Source organism: Oncorhynchus gorbuscha, linkage group LG19, assembly GCF_021184085.1.
Source record: "Oncorhynchus gorbuscha isolate QuinsamMale2020 ecotype Even-year linkage group LG19, OgorEven_v1.0, whole genome shotgun sequence".
Lineage (NCBI taxonomy): Eukaryota > Metazoa > Chordata > Actinopteri > Salmoniformes > Salmonidae > Oncorhynchus > Oncorhynchus gorbuscha.
Genome location: NC_060191.1, coordinates 66,441,644 through 66,462,216, shown reverse-complemented (window position 1 = coordinate 66,462,216; position 20,573 = coordinate 66,441,644). Strand labels below are relative to the sequence as shown.

At 48.5% G+C, this 20,573-nt stretch overlaps 1 protein-coding gene across 2 annotated transcripts in view; it reads right to left on the bottom strand.

Annotated features, from left to right (window-relative positions):
* Positions 1–207: 207 nt before the first annotated feature.
* The window catches only part of pdgfd (platelet derived growth factor d), a 98,791-nt gene continuing 78,425 nt past the window's right edge, over positions 208–20,573 (bottom strand). For both annotated transcript variants that reach the window (XM_046316519.1, XM_046316518.1), the window contains exons 6-7: positions 13,866–14,080; positions 208–944 (exon numbers count right to left, since the gene is read on the bottom strand). In XM_046316519.1, coding sequence (XP_046172475.1) covers positions 810–944; positions 13,866–14,080 — 350 coding nt within the window. In that variant the 3' untranslated portion in view covers positions 208–809. The remainder of the gene's footprint in view (positions 945–13,865; positions 14,081–20,573) is intronic.

The window sequence follows — 20,573 nt, the reverse complement described above, 5'->3', positions numbered from 1 at the left end:
GCTAGGTTTGTATCAGGTTGGTATGTGGACGGATGGATGTTGGTGGCTAGGTTTGTATCAGGTTGGTATGTGGACGGATGGATGTTGGTGGCTAGTTTGTATTTGTATCGGATGGAGGTTGGTATGTTGGACGGATGGATGTTGGTGGCTAGGTTTGTATCAGGTTGGTATGTGGACGGATGGATGTTGGTGGCTAGGTTTGTATCAGGTTGGTATGTGGACGGATGGATGTTGGTGGCTAGGTTTGTATCAGGTTGGTATGTGGACGGATGGATGTTGGTGGCTAGGTTTGTAACATGTTGGTATGTGGATGGATGTTGGTGACTAGGTTTGTAACATGTTGGTATGTGGATGATGGATGGATGTTGGTGACTAGCTTTGTAACATGTTGGTATGTGGATGATGGATGGATGTTGGTGACTAGGTTTGTAACATGTTGGTATGTGGATGATGGATGGATGTTGGTGACTAGCTTTGTAACATGTTGGTATGTGGATGATGGATGGATGTTGGTGACTAGGTTTGTATCATGTTGGTATGTGGATGATGGATGGATGTTGGTGACTAGGTTTGTAACATGTTGGTATGTGGATGATGGATGGATGTTGGTGACTAGGTTTGTATCATGTTGGTATGTAGATGACGGATGGATGTTGGTGACTAGGTTTGTAACATGTTGGTATGTGGATGATGGATGGATGTTGGTGACTAGGTTTGTAACATGTTGGTATGGGGAGCACTACAAAGAGGGATATGGAGATATAAACAGCAGTTAATCCCAGAGCTGGGTCCCGCTGTCCCATTGTCTCTCAGCGGGGTGGTCTGGAGGGACAAACACAGTCACAGCGCTCGTGGTGCAAGAGATGGACCTCCTCTAGGACCCAGCGGACACGAGCTGTTCGACGCCGTGAAAAACCTCCCACCTCAGGAGCATACTTCAACACCTAGAGAGGAGAGGGGGAGGAATAGTGAGTGAGGAAGAGGGAAAGAGAGAGAAGGAGAGAGAGAGGTCGGGGAGAAGGAAAGGACAGGACAGGAGAAAGGGAGAGGACAGAGAAAATGACTTGGATGGAAAACAATGAGATGCTTGTTGGCTTGCTGCCATCTTGACCAATAGTTAACCCCTGTCCTCCCTCCTGTATCAAACCTCATAACAGCTATATTCACAGTCTGTTCTCTCACACACAAATACACAGGAGGAGGGCACTTAATCCTAGCGGTTAGAGGCGAGCCAGCAACCGACTATTTACAGTTCGACTCTGGGGATCTGACAGAAAACCTCTGGCAGTTAGTGAGCTGGCAAACGGAGGGTTGCTGGTCTCAAATCTATTGCTGGTCGTGTGCCCTTGAGCAAGGCACTAAACCCCCATAACACCTTCTCCACAGGCCCAGTGTGGCAGCCCCCTGTCCCAACCTCTATATGCATGTGCATTCAAAGGGGGTGCCTGTTCACCCCGCTATCATCCAGAAGGCGAGGTCAGTACAGGTGCTTCAAAGCTGGGACCGAGAGACTGAAAAACAGCTTCTATCTCAAGGCCATCAGACTAAACAGCCATCGCAAACAGAGAGGCTGCTGCCAACATACAGACTCAAATCTCTAGTCACTTCAATAAATGGGCTTAATAGAGGTATCACTAGTCACCTTAAATAACACCACTTTAATAATGTTTACATATCTTATATTAGACATCTCATATGTATGACTGTGTGTGTGTATAGAATACTGTATTCTATACCATCTACTGCATCTTGCCTATGCTGCCCGGCCATCGCTCATCCATATATATATATGTTCATATTCTTATTAATTCCTTACATTTATGTGTATAAGGTAGTTGTTGTGAAATTGTTAGATATTACTGCACGGTCGGAACTAGAAGCACAAACATTTCGCTACACTCGCATTAACATCTGCTAACCATGTCTAGGTGACCAATAACATTAGATTTGAGGTAAAGCAGACCTTGTGTACAGTGATCATATTCTGGCAACGTGTTAAAGGGAAGTTACAGACACCAACACACAGTCATACAGACACACCACGGCACACACACACACACACACACAGTCACACCACGGCACACACACACACACACAGTCACACCACGGCACACACAGTCACACCACGGCACACACACACACACAAAGTCACACCACGGCACACACACACACACAGTCACACAGACACACCACGGCACACACACACACACACAGTCACACCACGGCACACACACACACACAGTCACACCACGGCACACACAGTCACACCACGGCACACACACACACACAAAGTCACACCACGGCACAACACACACACACACAGTCACACCACGGCACACACACACACACAGTCACACAGACACACCACGGCACACACACACACAGTCACACAGACACACCACGGCACACACACACACAGTCACACAGACACTCCACGGCACACACACACACACACAGTCACACAGACACTCCACGGCACACACACACAGTCACACCACGGCACACACACACAGTCACACCACGGCACACACACACAGTCACACCACGGCACACACACACACACACACACACAGTCACACCACGGCACACACATACAGTCACCACGGCACACACACACAGTCACCACGGCACACACACACACAGTCACACAGACACACACACAGTCACACAGACACACACACACACACACAGTTACACAGACACACCACGGCACACACACACACACACACACACACAGTCACACCACGGCACACACACACAGTCACACAGACACACCACGGCACACACACACACTCACACAGACACACCACGGCACACACACACAGTCACACAGACACACCACGGCACACACACACAGTCACACCACGGCACACACACACAGTCACACAGTCACACCACACACACACACACACAGTCACACCACACACACACACACACACACACACACACACACACACACACACACACACACACACACACACACACACACACACACACACACACACACACACACACATAGTCACACAGACACACCACGGCACACACATAGTCACACAGACACACCCCGGCACACACACAGTCACACAGACACACCCCGGCACACACACAGTCACACAGACACACCCCGGCACACACACACACACAGTCACACAGACACACACACAGTCACACCCCGGCACAGACACACCCCGGCACACACACACAGTCACACAGACACACACACAGTCACACAGACACACACACAGTCACACAGACACACACAGTCACACAGACACACACAGTCACACAGACACACACAGTCACACAGACACACCGGCACACAGACACACACCGCACACAGCACACAGCACACACACACCGGCACACACACACACACACACACAGGCACACAGACACACCCACAGACACACACACAGTCACACAGACACACACAGACACACACAGTCACACAGACACACCCCGGCACACACACACAGTCACACAGACACCGGCACACAGACACACACCGGCACACAGACACACACCGGCACACAGACACACACCTGCACACACACACACACAGTCACACAGACACACACAGTCACACAGACACACACAGGCACACACACACACACACCGGTACACCCCAAACTGGATTCCTGCAGCATAACCAGAGAAGCAGCATGAAGAGGCAGATGCTTCCAGACAACGTGTCCATGACAGAATGGAGAGAGAAGGCAAGAAGAGGTGTAAAGGAGGGAGAGAAAGACTGGTGCTGCAGTGCTGTCTTTGCAGTGCCCTCTTTGCTGTGATTGTTGATGCAGTACTAGGCCGACAGTCGCTCTCCCTCTCTCTGGGATTATACTGTAGCCGGGAGGCTGAGGGATTTTCCCTCTGGTTTATAATAAGAAACATGAAGTGTTCAGTGTCAGTGGGCCTGATAAATGTGTGTACAGTGTGTCTGTATAGTGAGTACAGTGTGTCTGTACAGTGTGTAGAGTGTCTGTATAGTGTGTGGAGTGTGTCTATACAGTGTGTAGAGTGTGTCTGTACAGTGTGTCCAGTGTCTGTACAGTGTGTCTGTAGAGTGTCTACAGTGTGTAGTGTGTGTCTGTACAGTGTGTCCAGTGTGTAGAGTGTGTCTGTACAGTGTGTAGAGTGTGTCTGTACAAGGTCTACAGTGTGTACAGTGTGTCTGTATAGTGTGTAGAGTGTGTCTGTACAGTGTGTCTATACAGTGTGTAGTGTTGTGTCTGTACAGTATGTAGAGTGTGTCTGCACAGTGTATACAGTGTGTCTGTACAGTGTGTACAGTGTGTCTGTACAGTGTGTCTGTACAGTGTGTACAGTGTGCCTGTACAGTGTGTACAGTGTTTCTGTACAGCGTGTACAGTGTGTCTGTACAGTGTGTCTGTACAGTGTGTCTGTACAGTGTGTGGAGTGTGTCTGTACAGTGTGTGGAGTGTGTCTGTACAGTGTGTGGAGTGTGTCTGTACAGTGTGTGGAGTGTGTCTGTACAGTGTGGAGAGTGTGTCTGTACAGTGTGGAGAGTGTGTCTGTACAGTGTGTCCAGTGTCTGCATAGTGTGTATGTACAGTGTGTCTGTACAGTGTGTAGAGTGTGTCTGTACAAGGTCTACAGTGTGTACAGTGTGTGTACAGTGTGTGTACAGTGTGTACAGTGTGTCTATAGTGTGTCTGTACAGTGTGTCTGTACAGTGTGTACAGTGTGTCTGTACAGTGTGTAGAGTGTCTGTATAGTGTGTGGAGTGTGTCTGTACAGTGTGTAGAGTGTGTCTGTACAGTGTGTCCAGTGTCTGTACAGTGTGTCTGTAGAGTGTCTACAGTGTGTAGTGTGTGTCTGTACAGTGTGTCCAGTGTGTAGAGTGTGTCTGTACAGTGTGTAGAGTGTGTCTGTACAAGGTCTACAGTGTGTACAGTGTGTCTGTATAGTGTGTAGAGTGTGTCTGTACAGTGTGTCTATACAGTGTGTAGTGTTGTGTCTGTACAGTATGTAGAGTGTGTCTGCACAGTGTATACAGTGTGTCTGTACAGTGTGTACAGTGTGTCTGTACAGTGTGTCTGTACAGTGTGTACAGTGTGTCTGTACAGTGTGTACAGTGTTTCTGTACAGTGTGTACAGTGTGTCTGTACAGTGTGTCTGTACAGTGTGTCTGTACAGTGTGTGGAGTGTGTCTGTACAGTGTGTGGAGTGTGTCTGTACAGTGTGGAGAGTGTCTGTACAGTGTCGAGAGTGTGTCTGTACAGTGTGGAGAGTGTGTCTGTACAGTGTGTCCAGTGTCTGCATAGTGTGTATGTACAGTGTGTCTGTACAGTGTGTAGAGTGTGTCTGTACAAGGTCTACAGTGTGTACAGTGTGTGTACAGTGTGTACAGTGTGTCTATAGTGTGTCTGTACAGTGTGTCTGTACAGTGTGTACAGTGTGTCTATACAGTGTGTAGAGTGGTGTGTCTGTACAGTATGTAGAGTGTGTCTGTACAGTGTGTACAGTGTGTCTGTACAGTGTGTACAGTGTGTCTATACAGTCTGTACAGTGTGTAGAGTGTGTCTGTACAGTGTATATGTACAGTGTGGAGAGTGTGTCTGTACAGTGTGTCCAGTGTCTGTATAGTGTGTATGTACAGTGTGTCTGTAGAGTGTCTACAGTGTGAAGAGTGTGTTTGTACAGTGTGTCTGTACAGTGTGTGGAGTGTGTCTGTACAGTGTGTGGAGTGTGTCTGTACAGTGTGTAGAGTGTGTCTGTACAGTGTGTAGAGTGTGTCTGTACAGTGTGGAGACTGTCTGTACAGTGTGTCCAGTGTCTGTATAGTGTGTATGTACAGTGTGTCTTTACAGTGTGTAGAGTGTGTCTGTACAAGGTCTACAGTGTGTACAGTGTGTGTACAGTGTGTACAGTGTGTCTAGTGTGTCTGTACAGTGTGTACAGTGTGTCTATACAGTGTGTAGAGTGGTGTGTCTGCACAGTGTGTACAGTGTGTCTGTACAGTGTGTACAGTGTGTCTGTACAGTGTGTACAGTGTGTCTGTACAGTGTGTACAGTGTGTCTGTAGAGTGTCTACAGTGTGAAGAGTGTGTTTGTACAGTGTGTCTGTACAGTGTGTACAGTGTGTAGAGTGTGTCTGTACAGTGTGTAGAGTGTGTCTGTACAAGGTCTACAGTGTGTCTGTACAGTGTGTACAGTGTGTCTACAGTGTGTAGAGTGTCTGTACAGTGTGTAGAGTGTGTCTGTAGAGTGTGTAGAGTGTGTCTGTACAGTGTGTATGTACAGTGTGGAGAGTGTGTCTGTACAGTGTGTAGAGTGTGTCTGTACAGTGTGTCTGTACAGTGTGTACAGTGTGTCTATACAGTGTGTAGATTGTTGTGTCTGTACAGTGTGTAGAGTGTGTCTGTACAGTGTGTACAGTGTGTCTATAGTGTGTCTGTACAGTGTGTCTGTACAGTGTGTACAGTGTGTCTATACGGTGTGTAGAGTGTGTTTGTACAGTGTGTCTGTACAGTGTGTAGAGTGTGTCTGTACAGTGTTTACAGTGTGTACAGTGTGTCTGTACAGTGTGTACAGTGTGTCTGTACAGTGTGTATGTACAGTGTGGAGAGTGTGTCTGTACAGTGTGTCCAGTGTCTGTATAGTGTGTATGTACAGTGTGTCTGTAGAGTGTCTACAGTGTGAAGAGTGTGTTTGTACAGTGTGTCTGTACAGTGTGTACAGTGTCTAGAGTGTGTCTGTACAGTGTGTAGAGTGTGTCTGTACAAGGTCTACAGTGTGTCTGTATAGTGTGTACAGTGTGTCTACAGTGTGTAGAGTGTCTGTACAGTGTGTAGAGTGTGTCTGTACAGTGTGTCTGTACAGTGTGTACAGTGTGTCTATACAGTGTGTAGAGTGTTGTGTCTGTACAGTGTGTACAGTGTGTCTGTACAGTGTGTATGTACAGTGAGTGTGTCTGTACAGTGTGTACAGTGTGTCTGTACAGTGTGTTGAGTGTCTGTACAGTGTGTAGAGTGTGTCTGTACAGTGTGTACAGTGTGTCTGTACAGTGTGTAGAGTGTGTCTGTACAGTGTGTAGAGTGTGTGTACAGTGTGTAGAGTGTGTGTACATTGTGTAGAGTGTGTGTACAGTGTGTAGAGTGTGTGTACATTGTGTAGCGTGTGTGTACATTGTGTAGAGTGTCTGTACAGTGTGTACATTGTGTAGAGTGTGTCTGTACAGTGTGTAGAGTATGTCTGTACAGTGGTTTTGTACAGTGTGTACAGTGTGTCTGTACAGTGTGTATGTACAGTGTGGAGAGTGTGTCTGTACAGTGTGTCTAGTGTCTGTATAGTGTGTATGTACAGTGTGTCTGTAGAGTGTCTACAGTGTGAAGAGTGTGTTTGTACAGTGTGTCTGTACAGTGTGTACAGTGTCTAGAGTGTGTCTGTACAGTGTGTAGAGTATGTCTGTACAGTGTTTTTGTACAGTGTGTACAGTGTGTCTGTACAGTGTGTATGTACAGTGTGGAGAGTGTGTCTGTACAGTGTGTCCAGTGTCTGTATAGTGTGTATGTACAGTGTGTCTGTAGAGTGTCTACAGTGTGAAGAGTGTGTTTGTACAGTGTGTCTGTACAGTGTGTACAGTGTCTAGAGTGTGTCTGTACAGTGTGTAGAGTGTGTCTGTACAAGGTCTACAGTGTGTCTGTACAGTGTGTACAGTGTGTCTACAGTGTGTAGAGTGTCTGTACAGTGTGTAGAGTGTGTCTGTACAGTGTGTCTGTACAGTGTGTACAGTGTGTCTATACAGTGTGTAGAGTGTTGTGTCTGTACAGTGTGTACAGTGTGTCTGTACAGTGTGTATGTACAGTGAGTGTGTCTGTACAGTGTGTACAGTGTGTCTGTACAGTGTGTTGAGTGTCTGTACAGTGTGTAGAGTGTGTCTGTACAGTATGTACAGTGTGTCTGTACAGTGTGTAGAGTGTGTCTGTACAGTGTGTAGTGTGTGTGTACAGTGTGTAGAGTGTGTGTACATTGTGTAGCGTGTGTGTACATTGTGTAGAGTGTCTGTACAGTGTGTACAGTGTGTAGAGTGTGTCTGTACAGTGTGTAGAGTATGTCTGTACAGTGTTTTTGTACAGTGTGTACAGTGTGTATGTGTGCGTGTCCAGCCCGTCCTAATAAGAGCAGAGTGGGAGCAGAGTCCTTGCCAAATGGAAAAATAAGGAAACATTAACAAAGAGCTGAGGTACAGCTACAGGTGCAGGTACAGCTACAGGTACAGGTATAGCTGCAGGTACAGGTACAGGTATAGCTGCAGGTACAGGTATAGCTGCAGGTACAGGTGCAGGTACAGCTGCAGGTACAGGTATAGCTGCAGGTACAGGTACAGCTGCAGGTACAGGTGCAGGTACAGCTGCAGGTATAGCTACAGGTACAGGTACAGCTGCAGGTACAGGTACAGCTGCAGGTACAGGTATAGCTGCAGGTACAGGTGCAGGCACAGCTGCAGGTACAGGTATAGCTGCAGGTACAGGTATAGATGCAGGTACAAGTGCAGGCACAGCTGCAGGAACAGCTGCAGGTACAAGTACAGGTACAGCTGCAGGTACAAGTACAGGTACAGCTACAGGCACAGTTGCAGGTACAGGTATAGCTGCAGGTACAGGTATAGCTGCAGGTACAGTTGCAGGTATAGGCACACCTGCAGGTTCAGGTACAGCTGCAGGCACAGGCATAGCTGCAGGTTCAGGTACAGCTGCAGGTACAGGCATAGCTGCAGGTACAGGTACAGCTGCAGGTATAGGTACAGATGCAGGTATAGGTACAGCTGCAGGTATAGGTACAGCTGCAGGGTCAGGTACAGCTGCAGGGTCAGGTACAGCTGCAGGGTCAGGTACAGCTGCAGGTACAGGCATAGCTGCAGGTACAGGCACAGCTGCAGGTACAGGCACAGTTGCAGGTACAAGTACAGCTGCAGGCACAGGTACAGGCACAGCTGCAGGTACAGGTTCAGGCACAGCTGCAGGTGCAGGCACAGCTGCAGGTAAAGGTACATCTGCAGGTAAAGGCACAGTTGCAGGTACAAGTACAGGTATAGCTGCAGGCACAGGTATAGGTACAGGTACAGGCACAGCTGCAGGTACAGGTACAGCTGCAGGTAGAGTTGCAGGTACAAGCACAGCTGCAGGTACAGGTGCAGCCACAGCTGCAGGTACAGGTACAGCTGCAGGTACAGGTACAACTGCAGGTACAAGTACAGGTACAGGTGCAGGCACAGCTGCAGGTACAGGTACAGGCACAGGTACAGGTTCAGGTACAGCTGCAGGTACAGGCACAGCTGCAGGTTCAGGTACAGCTGCAGGTACAGCTGCAGGTACAGCTGCAGGGTCAGGTACAGCTGCAGGTACAGGCATAGGCTCAGGTACAGATACAGCTGCATGTTGAGGCATAGCTGCAGGTACAGGCATAGCTGCAGGTACAGGTACAGATGCAGGTACAGGCACAGCTGCAGGTACAGGTGCAGGCACAGCTGCAAGTACTAGTACAGCTGCAGGGTCAGGTACAGCTGCAGGTACAGGCATAGCTGCAGGTACAGGTACAGCTGCAGGTATAGGTACAGCTGCAGGTATAGGTACAGCTGTAGGTATAGGTACAGCTGCAGGTATAGGTACAGCTGCAGGGTCAGGTACAGCTGCAGGGTCAGGTACAGCTGCAGGGTCAGGTACAGCTGCATGTTCAGGTACAGCTGCAGGTACAGGCACAGTTGCATGTACAAGTACAGGTACAGCTGCAGGTACAGGTGCAGGTACAGGTGCAGGCACAGCTGCAGGTAGAGGTACAGGCACAGCTGCATATAGAGCTGCAGGCACAGGTACAGGCACAGCTGCAGGTACAGGTTCAGGCACAGCTGTAGGTACAGGTACAGCTGCAGGTACAGCTGCAGGTACAGGCACAGCTGCAGGTACGGGTACAGCTGCAGGTACAGTTGCAGGTACATGCACAGCTGCAGGTACAGGTACAGGCACAGTTGCAGGTACAGGTTCAGGTACAGGCACAGCTGCAGGTACAGGCACAGCTGCAGGTACAGGTACAGCTGCAGGTACAGGCACAGTTGCAGGTACAAGTACAGATAAAGCTGCAGGCACAGTTGCAGGTACAGGTATAGCTGGAGGTACATGTACAGGCACAGCTGCAGGTACAGGTACAGCTGCAGGTACAGTTGCAGGTACAAGTACAGGTACAGTTGCAGGTACAAGTACAGGTACAGCTGCAGGTACAGGTGCAGGCACAGCTGCAGGTATAGGTGCAGGTGCAGGCACAGCTGCAGGTATAGGTGCAGGCACAGCTGCAGGTACAGGTATAGCTGCAGGTATAGGTATAGCTGCAGGTACAGGTGCAGGCACAGCTGCAGGTACAGGTATAGCTACAGTTAGAGGTACAGTCACAGCTGCATGTAGAGCTGCAGGCACAGGTACAGGCACAGCTGCAGGTACAGGTTCAGGCACAGCTACAGGCACAGCTGCAGGTACAGGCACAGCTGCAGGTACAGGTACAGCTGCAGGTACAGGCACAGTTGCAGGTACAGGTACAGCTGCAGGTACAGGCACAGTTGCAGGTACAAGTACAGGTAAAGCTGCAGGCACAGTTGCAGGTACAGGTATAGCTGCAGGTACAGGCACAGTTGCAGGTACAAGTACAGGTAAAGCTGCAGGCACAGTTGCAGGTACAGGTATAGCTGCAGGTACAGGTACAGGCACAGCTGAAGGTACAGGTACAGCTGCAGGTACAGTTGCAAGTACAAGTACAGCTGAAGGTACAGGTGCAGGTACAGCTGCAGGTACAGGCACAGCTGCAGGTACAGGCACAGCTGCAGGTACAGGTACAGCTGCAGGTACAGGCACAGTTGCAGGTACAGGTACAGCTGCAGGTACAGGCACAGTTGCAGGTACAAGTACAGGTAAAGCTGCAGGCACAGTTGCAGGTACAGGTACAGCTGCAGGTACAGGCACAGTTGCAGGTACAAGTACAGGTAAAGCTGCAGGCACAGTTGCAGGTACAGGTATAGCTGCAGGTACAGGTACAGGCACAGCTGAAGGTACAGGTACAGCTGCAGATACAGTTGCAAGTACAAGTACAGCTGCAGGTACAGGTGCAGGTACAGCTGCAGGTACAGGCACAGCTGCAGGTACAGGCGCAGGTACAGCTGCAGAAACAGCTACAGGCACAACTGCAGGTACAGCTACAGGTATAGGTACAGCTGAAGGTACAGGTACAGCTGCATGTTCAAGTACAGCTGCAGGTACAGGCATAGCTGCAGGTACAGGCATAGCTGCAGGTATAGGTACAGCTGCAGGTACATGCACAGTTGCAGGTACAGGCATAGCTGCAGGTATAGGTACAGCTGCAGGTACATGCACAGTTGCAGGTACAGCTGCATGTAGAGCTGCAGGCACAGGTACAGGCACAGCTGCAGGTACAGGTTCAGGCACAGCTGTAGGTACAGGTTCAGGCACAGCTGCAGGTTCAGGCACAGCTGCAGGTACAGTTGCAGGTACAAGTACAGGTACAGCTGCAGGTACAGGTGCAGGCACAGCTGCAAGTACAAGTACAGGCACAGTTGCAGGTATAGGTATAGCTGCAGGTACAGGTGTAGGCACAGCTGCAGGTACAGGTATAGCTACAGGTACAGGTGCAGGCACAGCTGCAGGTAGAGGTACAGTCACAGCTGCATGTAGAGCTGCAGGCACAGGTACAGGCACAGCTGCAGGCACAGTTGCAGGTACAGGTATAGCTGGAGGTACATGTACAGGCACAGCTGCAGGTACAGCTGCAGGTACAGTTGCAGGTACAAGTACAGGTACAGTTGCAGGTACAAGTACAGCTGCAGGTACAGGTGCAGGCACAGCTACAGGTATAGGTGCAGGTACAAGTACAGCTGCAGGTACAGGTGCAGGCACAGCTGCAGGTATAGGTGCAGGTGCAGGCACAGCTGCAGGTATAGGTGCAGGTGCAGGCACAGCTGCAGGTATAGGTATAGCTGCAGGTATAGGTATAGCTGCAGGTACAGGTGCAGGCCCAGCTGCAGGTACAGGTATAGCTACAGGTAGAGGTACAGTCACAGCTGCATGTAGAGCTGCAGGCACAGGTACAGGCACAGCTGCAGGTACAGGTTCAGGCACAGCTGCAGGTACAGGTACAGGCACAGCTGCAGGTACAGGCACAGCTGCAGGTACAGGTACAGCTGCAGGTACAGGCACAGTTGCAGGTACAGGTACAGCTGCAGGTACAGGCACAGTTGCAGGTACAAGTACAGGTAAAGCTGCAGGCACAGTTGCAGGTACAGGTATAGCTGCAGGTACAGGTACAGGCACAGCTGCAGGTACAGGTACAGCTGCAGGTACAGTTGCAAGTACAAGTACAGCTGCAGGTACAGGTGCAGGTACAGCTGCAGGTACAGGTATAGCTGCAGGTCCAGGTGCAGGCACAGCTGCAGGTACAGGCACAGCTGCAGGTACAGGCACAGCTGCAGGTACAGGCACAGCTGCAGGTACAGGCGCAGGTACAGCTGCAGAAACAGCTACAGGCACAGCTGCAGGTACAGCTACAGGTACAGGTGCAGATACAGGCACAGCTGCAGGTACAGCCACAGCTGCAGGTACAGCCACAGCTGCAGGTACAGGTACAGACACAGCTGCAGGTACAAGCACAGCTGCAGGTACAGGCACAGCTGCAGGCACAGGTACAGCTACAGGCACAGGTAAAGCTACAGGTACAGCTGCAGGTACAGGTATAGCTACAGTACAGGTGCAGGCACAGCTGCAGGTAGAGCTGCAGGCACAGCTGCAGGTAGAGCTGCAGGCACAGCTGCAGGTACAGGTTCAGGCACAGCTGCAGGTACAGATACAGGTACAAGTACAGGTACAGCTGCAGGTATAAGTACAGGTACAGCTGCAGGTACAAGTACAGCTGCAGGTACAAGTACAGGTACAGGTGCATGCACAGCTGCAGGTACGGGCACAGGCACAGCTGCAGGTAAAGCTGCAGGTACAGGTACAGCTGCAGGCACAGCTGCAGGTACAGGTACAGCTACAGGCACAGCTGCAGGTACAGCTACAGGTGAAGGTACTGGTGCAGGCACAGCTGCAGGTACAGGTGCAGCCACAGCTGCAGGTCCAGCTGCAGGCACAGGCACAGCTGCAGGTACATGCACAGCTGCAGGTTCAGGTACAGCTGCAGGCACAGGTACAGCTGCAGGTAGAGCTGCAGGCACAGGTACAGGCACAGCTGCAGGTGCAGGCACAGCTGCAGGTACAGGTACAGCTGCAGGTAGAGCTGCAGGCACAGGTACAGGCACAGCTGCAGGTACAGGTTCAGGCACAGGTACAGCTGCAGGTACAGGTACAGCTGCAGGTACAAGTACAGGTAAAGCTGCAGGTACAGCTGCAGGTACAGGTGCAGGCACAGCTGCAGGTACAGGTGCAGGCACAGCTGCAGGCACAGCTGCAGGTACAGGTATCGCTGCAGGTACAGGTGCAAGCACAGCTGCAGGTACAGGTACAGGCACAGCTGCAGGTACAGGTACAGGCACAGCTACAGGCACAGGCACAGCTGCAGGTACAGGCACAGCTGCAGGTACAGGCACAGCTACAGGTACAGGTACAGCTACAGGCACAGCTGCAGGTACAGGTACAGCTACAGGTACAGGTGCAGGTACAGGTACAGCCGTACCACAGCCATTCCTAATGTTACATAACAGAGCATGGTGTGTGTACCACGTGTAGTTTGTCACTGGTCTTGGCCGCGCTGCAGGTACAGGTACAGCTACAGGTACGGGTGCAGGTACATGTACAGCCGTACCACAGCCATTCCTAATGTTACATAACAGGGCATGGTGTGTGTACCTCGTGTAGTTTGTCACTGGTCTTGGCCGGGCTGCAGGTACAGCCGTTCCAGTTGTCAGTACCACAGGCACAGTTCCCCCCACAGCGCTGCACCAGTAGGCATCGTGGGAAGAACACGGCGTTGGTGGCCCTCAGCTCCTCCCTCAGGTTGACAGAGTAGTTCCGAGGTGTACAGCTGTAGTGCTTCACGTCATCATACAGACGGTCCAGGTCAACTATGAAGAGGGGGTGGTGGGGGGAAGAGAGAGAGAGAGAGAGGGACGGAGACAGAGAGACGGAGGGAGAGAGAGAGACGGAGGGAGAGAGGGACGGAGGGAGAGAGGGACGGAGGGAGAGAGAGAGAGAGGGAGAGAGAGAGAGAGAGGGAGAGAGAGAGAGAGAGAGAGAGAGAGAGAGAGAGAGAGAGAGAGAGAGAGAGAGGGAGGGAGGGGAGGAAGGAAGGTAGGGAGAGAGAGAGGGGGAGGGGGGAGGGAGAGAGAAGGGAGGAAGAACATCATTGATTGCTGATAGCAATTTGTATTCACAGTTAATACCTTTGAATTAACAGTTTTGACAATGTTTTATTTCAACTAAGTGCATGTAAATGAATTTAACTGAAAGTGAAGGGGATGGGGAGAATGGAAGGTGGGAGGGAATCTTAATGACATGGATAATCAAGACACTAATTGTTCAATAAAAATTAATCTTGATTATAGTTTCATTTAAGTGGTTCAATTGATAGCAGGTTTGGTGCTTTAACTGTATATAAAGTATATATTTTCTAGCACTGAGGCATTTTCAGCTGTCGGACCAGATCAAGAATACATAGAAATAATAAGGAATATGGGAAGAACAGAGAAGAGAGAGAGGGGTGTGTGTATGTGTGTGTGTGTATGTGTGTGTGTGTGTGTCGGATTGAACACAGGACCCTCAGAGCTGGACCTTGTGGAGAGTTTTGAAGACATCTCCTGACGTCCTGCGTACCTGGACGGACCTGGCTGTTGAGACGTCAGCTCTATGCTCCACAGATTGATGTTCTTAACGAGCTGACAGACCCTATACTGTCCTAATGCTGCATAACAGGGCAGGGGACGTGTGTGTGTTCTAGGAGAAGCAGTGTAATCTATGAAAGGCAGTGGTGTGGAACTCTGCTGTGACACTGGCTCTGAGAGAGCGCTCCAAACAGAATTTGTATGTCACTCCAACACTCCAGAGAAAATGAATAGTGTGTGTGTGTGTATAGATGCGTGTTTGTGAACACGTGTGTGTGCAGGTGGAAATGTTGTGTGTGTGTCTGTCTGTATGTGTGTGTGTGTGTGTGTGTCTGTGTCTATGTGTCTGTATGCATGTATGTGTGTGTGTGTCTGTATGTGTGTGTGTGTCTGTGTCTATGTGTCTGTATGTATGTATGTGTGCGTCTGTATGTATGTATGTATGTATGTATGTATGTATGTATGTATGTATGTATGTATGTATGTATGTATGTATGTATGTATGTATGTATGTATGTATGTATGTATGTATGTATGTATGTATGTATGTATGTATGTGTGTGTATGTGTGTCTGTGTGTGTGTGTGTGTGTGTGTGTGTGTGTGTGTGTGTGTGTGTGTGTGTGTGTGTGTGTGTGTGTGTGTGTGTGTGTGTGTGTGTGTGTGTGTGTGTGTATGTATGTATGTATGTATGTATGTATGTATGTATGTATGTATGTATGTGTGCGTGAGTGTGTTTGATTGTGCATGTGTGTCTATGTGTGTGTCTGAATGTGTGAGTGTGTGTGTGCATGTGTGTCTGTATGTGTGTGTGTGTCTGAACGTGTGAGTGTGGCAATGTGTGAGGGTGTGAGTCTGAATGTGTTAGTGTGTGTGTGTGTGTGTGTGTGTGCGTCAGTGTGTGTCTGTGCGTGTGTTTGTGTGAGTGTGTGTAGTGTCTGTCTGAGAGTCTGTGTGTGTGTCTATGGGTGTGTGTGTCTGAGTGTGTGAGTGTGTGTCTGTGTCTGTCTGTGTGAGTGTGTGTGTCTGTATGCGAGTGTTTGTCTTTATGTGTGAGTGTGTGTCTATATGTGTGTCTGTGAGTTTGTCTGTGTGTGTCTGAGTGCGTGTGTCTGAATGTGTGTGTGTGTGTGTGTGTGTGTGTGTGTGTGTGTGTGTGTGTGTGTGTGTGTGTGTGTGTGTGTGTGTGTGTGTGTGTGTGTGTGTGAATGTGTTGGTGTGTGTGTCTGAATGTGCAAGTGTCTGTGTGTGTGTGTGTGTGAGTGTGTGTGTGTGTGTGTCTGTGAGTGTGTGCGACTGTGTGTGTGTGTCTTTGAATGTCTCTGTGTGTGTTTGTGTGAGTGTGTCTGTGTATGCGTGTGTCTGTATGTGTGTGTATGTGCGTGTGTCTGTATGTGTGTCAATGTGTCTGTATGTGTGTCTCTGTGTGTGTGTGTGTGTGTGTGTGTGTGTGTGTGTGTGTGTGTGTGTGTGTGTGTGTGTGTGTGTGTGTGTGTGTGTGTGTGTGTGTGTGTGTGTGTGTGTGTGTGTGTGTGTGTGTGTGTGTGTGTGTGTGTCTGCGTGTGTGTGTCTGTGTCTTTGTGTGTGTGAGTGTGAGTGTCTGAATGTGTGTGTGTGTCTGAATGTGTGTCTGTATGTGTGTGTGAGTTTTTCTGTGTATGTATTTATGTATTTACAGTTGAAGTCGGAAGTTTACATACACTTAGGTTGGAGTCATTAAAACTCGATGTTCAACCACTTTAAACATTTCTTGGAAACCAGCTATACTTTTGGCAAGTCGGTTAGGACATCTACTTCGTGCATGACACAAGTAATTGTTCACAGACAGATTATTTAATTTATAATTCACGTTATCACAATTCCAGTGGGTCAGAAGTTTACATACACTAAGTTGACTGTGCCTTTAAACAGCTTCGAAAATTCCAGAAAATGATGTCATGGCTTTAGAAGCTTCTGATAGGCAAATTGACATTATTTGAGTCAATTGGAGGTGTACCTGTGGATGTATTTCAAGGCCTACCTTCAAACTCGGGTGCCTCTTTGCTTGACATCATGGGAAATCAGCCAAGACCTCAGAAGAAAAATTGTAGACCACCACAAGTCTGGTTAATACAATAGTATACAAGTATAAACACCATGGGACCACGCAGTCGTCATACCGCTCAGGAAGGAGACGCGTTCTGTCCCCTAGAGATTAACGTACTTTGGTAATAAAAGTGCAAATCATTCCAAGAACTGCAGCAAAGAACCTCGTGCAGATGCTGGAAGAAACAGGTACAAAAGTATCTCGTACTTTTTGGAGAAATGTCGTCTGGAATGATGAAACAAGAATTGAACTGTTTGGCCATAATGACCATCGTTATGTATGGAGGAAAAAGGGGGAGGCTTGCAAGCCAAAGGACACCATCCCAACTGTAAAGCACAATGGTGGCAGTATCATATTAAAAACTACACGATTTACACTTCACTAGAATTGTCTACTTGGAGGGCTGTTAGATTGTTTGGTGCAGGAGGGACTGGTGCACAAAATAGATGGCATCATGAGGAAGATAAATGATGTGGATATATTGAACGAACAACTCAAGACATCAGTCAGGAAGTTAAAGCTTGGTCACAAATGGGTCTTCCAAATGGACAATGACCCAAAGTTGTGGCAAAATTAAGGACAACAAAGTCAATATATTGAGGTTGCCATCACAAAGCCCTGATCTCAATCCTAAATTTGTTGGCAGAACTGAAAAAGCGTGCGAGAGCAAGGAGACCAACAAACCTGACTCAGAAACACCAGCACTGTCAGGAGGAATGGACCAGAAATACCCCATTTATTGTGGGAAGTTTGTGGAATACCCGAAACGTTTGACCCAAGTTAAAAAATATTAAAGGCAATGCTACCAAAATGTAATTTGAGTATATGGCAACTTCTGGGAATGTGATGAAATAAATATAATCTGAAATAAATCATTCTCTCTACTATTATTCTGACATTTCACAGTCTTATAATAAAGTGTTGATCCTAACTGAGACAGTGAATTTTTACTAGGATTAAATGTCAGGAATTGTGAAAAACGGAGTTTAAACGTATTTGGCGAAGGTGTATGTAAACTTCCAACTTCAACTGTATGTGTGTATGTGTCAATGTGTGTGTGTGTGCGTTTGTGTGTGTCTGAATGTGTGTGTGTGTGTGTCTCTGAATGTGAGTGTGTGTAAGCAGGGTTACTGGGTTCGGTACACCAGGGAGAGATTGAGCTTTGCGTTCCTTGATTACATGGCTTGAGGAGAGGAATAAAGATTGTTTCTCCCCCAACACCTTCTTATTGAAAACAAAGGTGAGAGACAGGAGTGTGTGTGTATTTCTGTGTGTGTGCGTTAATGAAAACAAAGCTAGGTGCTGACTCGGGAACATTTCAGCTCGGCTGCACAGGTTGAATTTCCAATTAGAGTCTGATGTGGTATGGTCTATCAAAGACCTGCAGAAACCCTGCTAGTGCTGCAACACACACACACACACACAACAACCTACAACTACAAACCCTGGACACACACATAAGCTTTTACACAAACACAGATGTCCACACACACACAAGCTGTATGGAGACACATCAACCCAAAACACACACACACGTCAACCCAACACACACACACACACACACGTCAACCCAACACACACACACACACACACACACACACACACACACACACACACACACACACACACACACACACACACACACACACACACACACACACACACACACACACACACACACACACACACACACACACACACACACACACACACACACACACACACACGTCAACCCAACACACACTTCAACCCAACACACACTTCAACCCAACACACACTTCAACCCAACACACACTTCAACCCAACACACACTTCAACCCAACACACACGTCAACCCAACACACACTTCAACCCAACACACACTTCAACCCAACACACACTTCAACCCAACACACACTTCAACCCAACACACACATATGAGCTGCTGACAGTAGTATGAGTCTTAGCCAAGCCAAACTACTTACTCAGAAACAGGAGATCCCTCAGGTGGAGAGAGAGAAAGACGGAAAGAGCGAGCGAGGCAGGGAAAGGAGGGAAGACGCAGAGGAGATAGGATGAAATAAAGGAGGGAAGACGCAGAGGAGATAGGATGAAATAAAGGAGGGAAGACGCAGAGGAGATAGGATGAAATAAAGGAGGGAAGACGCAGAGGAGATAGGATGAAATAAAGGAGGGAAGACGCAGAGGAGATAGGATGAAATAAAGGAGGGAAGACGCAGAGGAGATAGGATGAAATAAAGGAGGGAAGACGCAGAGGAGATAGGATGAAATAAAGGAGGGAAGACGCAGAGGAGATAGGATGAAATAAAGGAGGGAAGACGCAGAGGAGATAGGATGAAATAAAGGAGGGAAGACGCAGAGGAGAAAGGATGAAATAAAGGAGGGAAGACGCAGAGGAGATAGGATGAAATAAAGGAGGGAAGACGCAGAGGAGATAGGATGAAATAAAGGAGGGAAGACGCAGAGGAGAAAGGATGAAATAAAGGAGGGAAGACGCAGAGGAGATAGGATGAAATAAAGGAGGGAAGACGCAGAGGAGATAGGATGAAATAAAGGAGGGAAGACGCAGAGGAGATAGGATGAAATAAAGGAGGGAAGACGCAGAGGAGAAAGGATGAAATAAAGGAGGGAAGACGCAGAGGAGATAGGATGAAATAAAGGAGGGAAGACGCAGAGGAGATAGGATGAAATAAAGGAGGGAAGACGCAGAGGAGATAGGATGAAATAAAGGAGGGAAGACGCAGAGGAGATAGGATGAAATAAAGGAGGGAAGACGCAGAGGAGATAGGATGAAATAAAGGAGGGAAGACGCAGAGGAGATAGGATGAAATAAAGGAGGGAAGACGCAGAGGAGAAAGGATGAAATAAAGGAGGGAAGACGCAGAGGAGATAGGATGAAATAAAGGAGGGAAGACGCAGAGGAGATAGGATGAAATAAAGGAGGGAAGACGCAGAGGAGATAGGATGAAATAAAGGAGGGAAGACGCAGAGGAGATAGGATGAAATAAAGGAGGGAAGACGCAGAGGAGATAGGATGAAATAAAGGAGGGAAGACGCAGAGGAGATAGGATGAAATAAAGGAGGGAAGACGCAGAGGAGATAGGATGAAATAAAGGAGGGAAGACGCAGAGGAGATAGGATGAAATAAAGGAGGGAAGACGCAGAGGAGATAGGATGAAATAAAGGAGGGAAGACGCAGAGGAGATAGGATGAAATAAAGGAGGGAAGACGCAGAGGAGAAAGGATGAAATAAAGGAGGGAAGACGCAGAGGAGATAGGATGAAATAAAGGAGGGAAGACGCAGAGGAGATAGGATGAAATAAAGGAGGTAAGACGCAGAGGAGATAGGATGAAATAAAGGAGGGAAGACGCAGAGGAGATAGGATGAAATAAAGGAGGGAAGACGCAGAGGAGAAAGGATGAAATAAAGGAGGGAAGACGCAGAGGAGATAGGATGAAATAAAGGAGGGAAGACGCAGAGGAGATAGGATGAAATAAAGGAGGGAAGACGCAGAGGAGATAGGATGAAATAAAGGAGGGAAGAAGAGGGAGTAAATAATAAGGGATGAGGAGTCTAACACAGTCTCAGTGTTGTGATGTGTCTGGTCCAGTCTGTTTAACACAGTCTCAGTGGTGTGATGTGTCTGGTCCA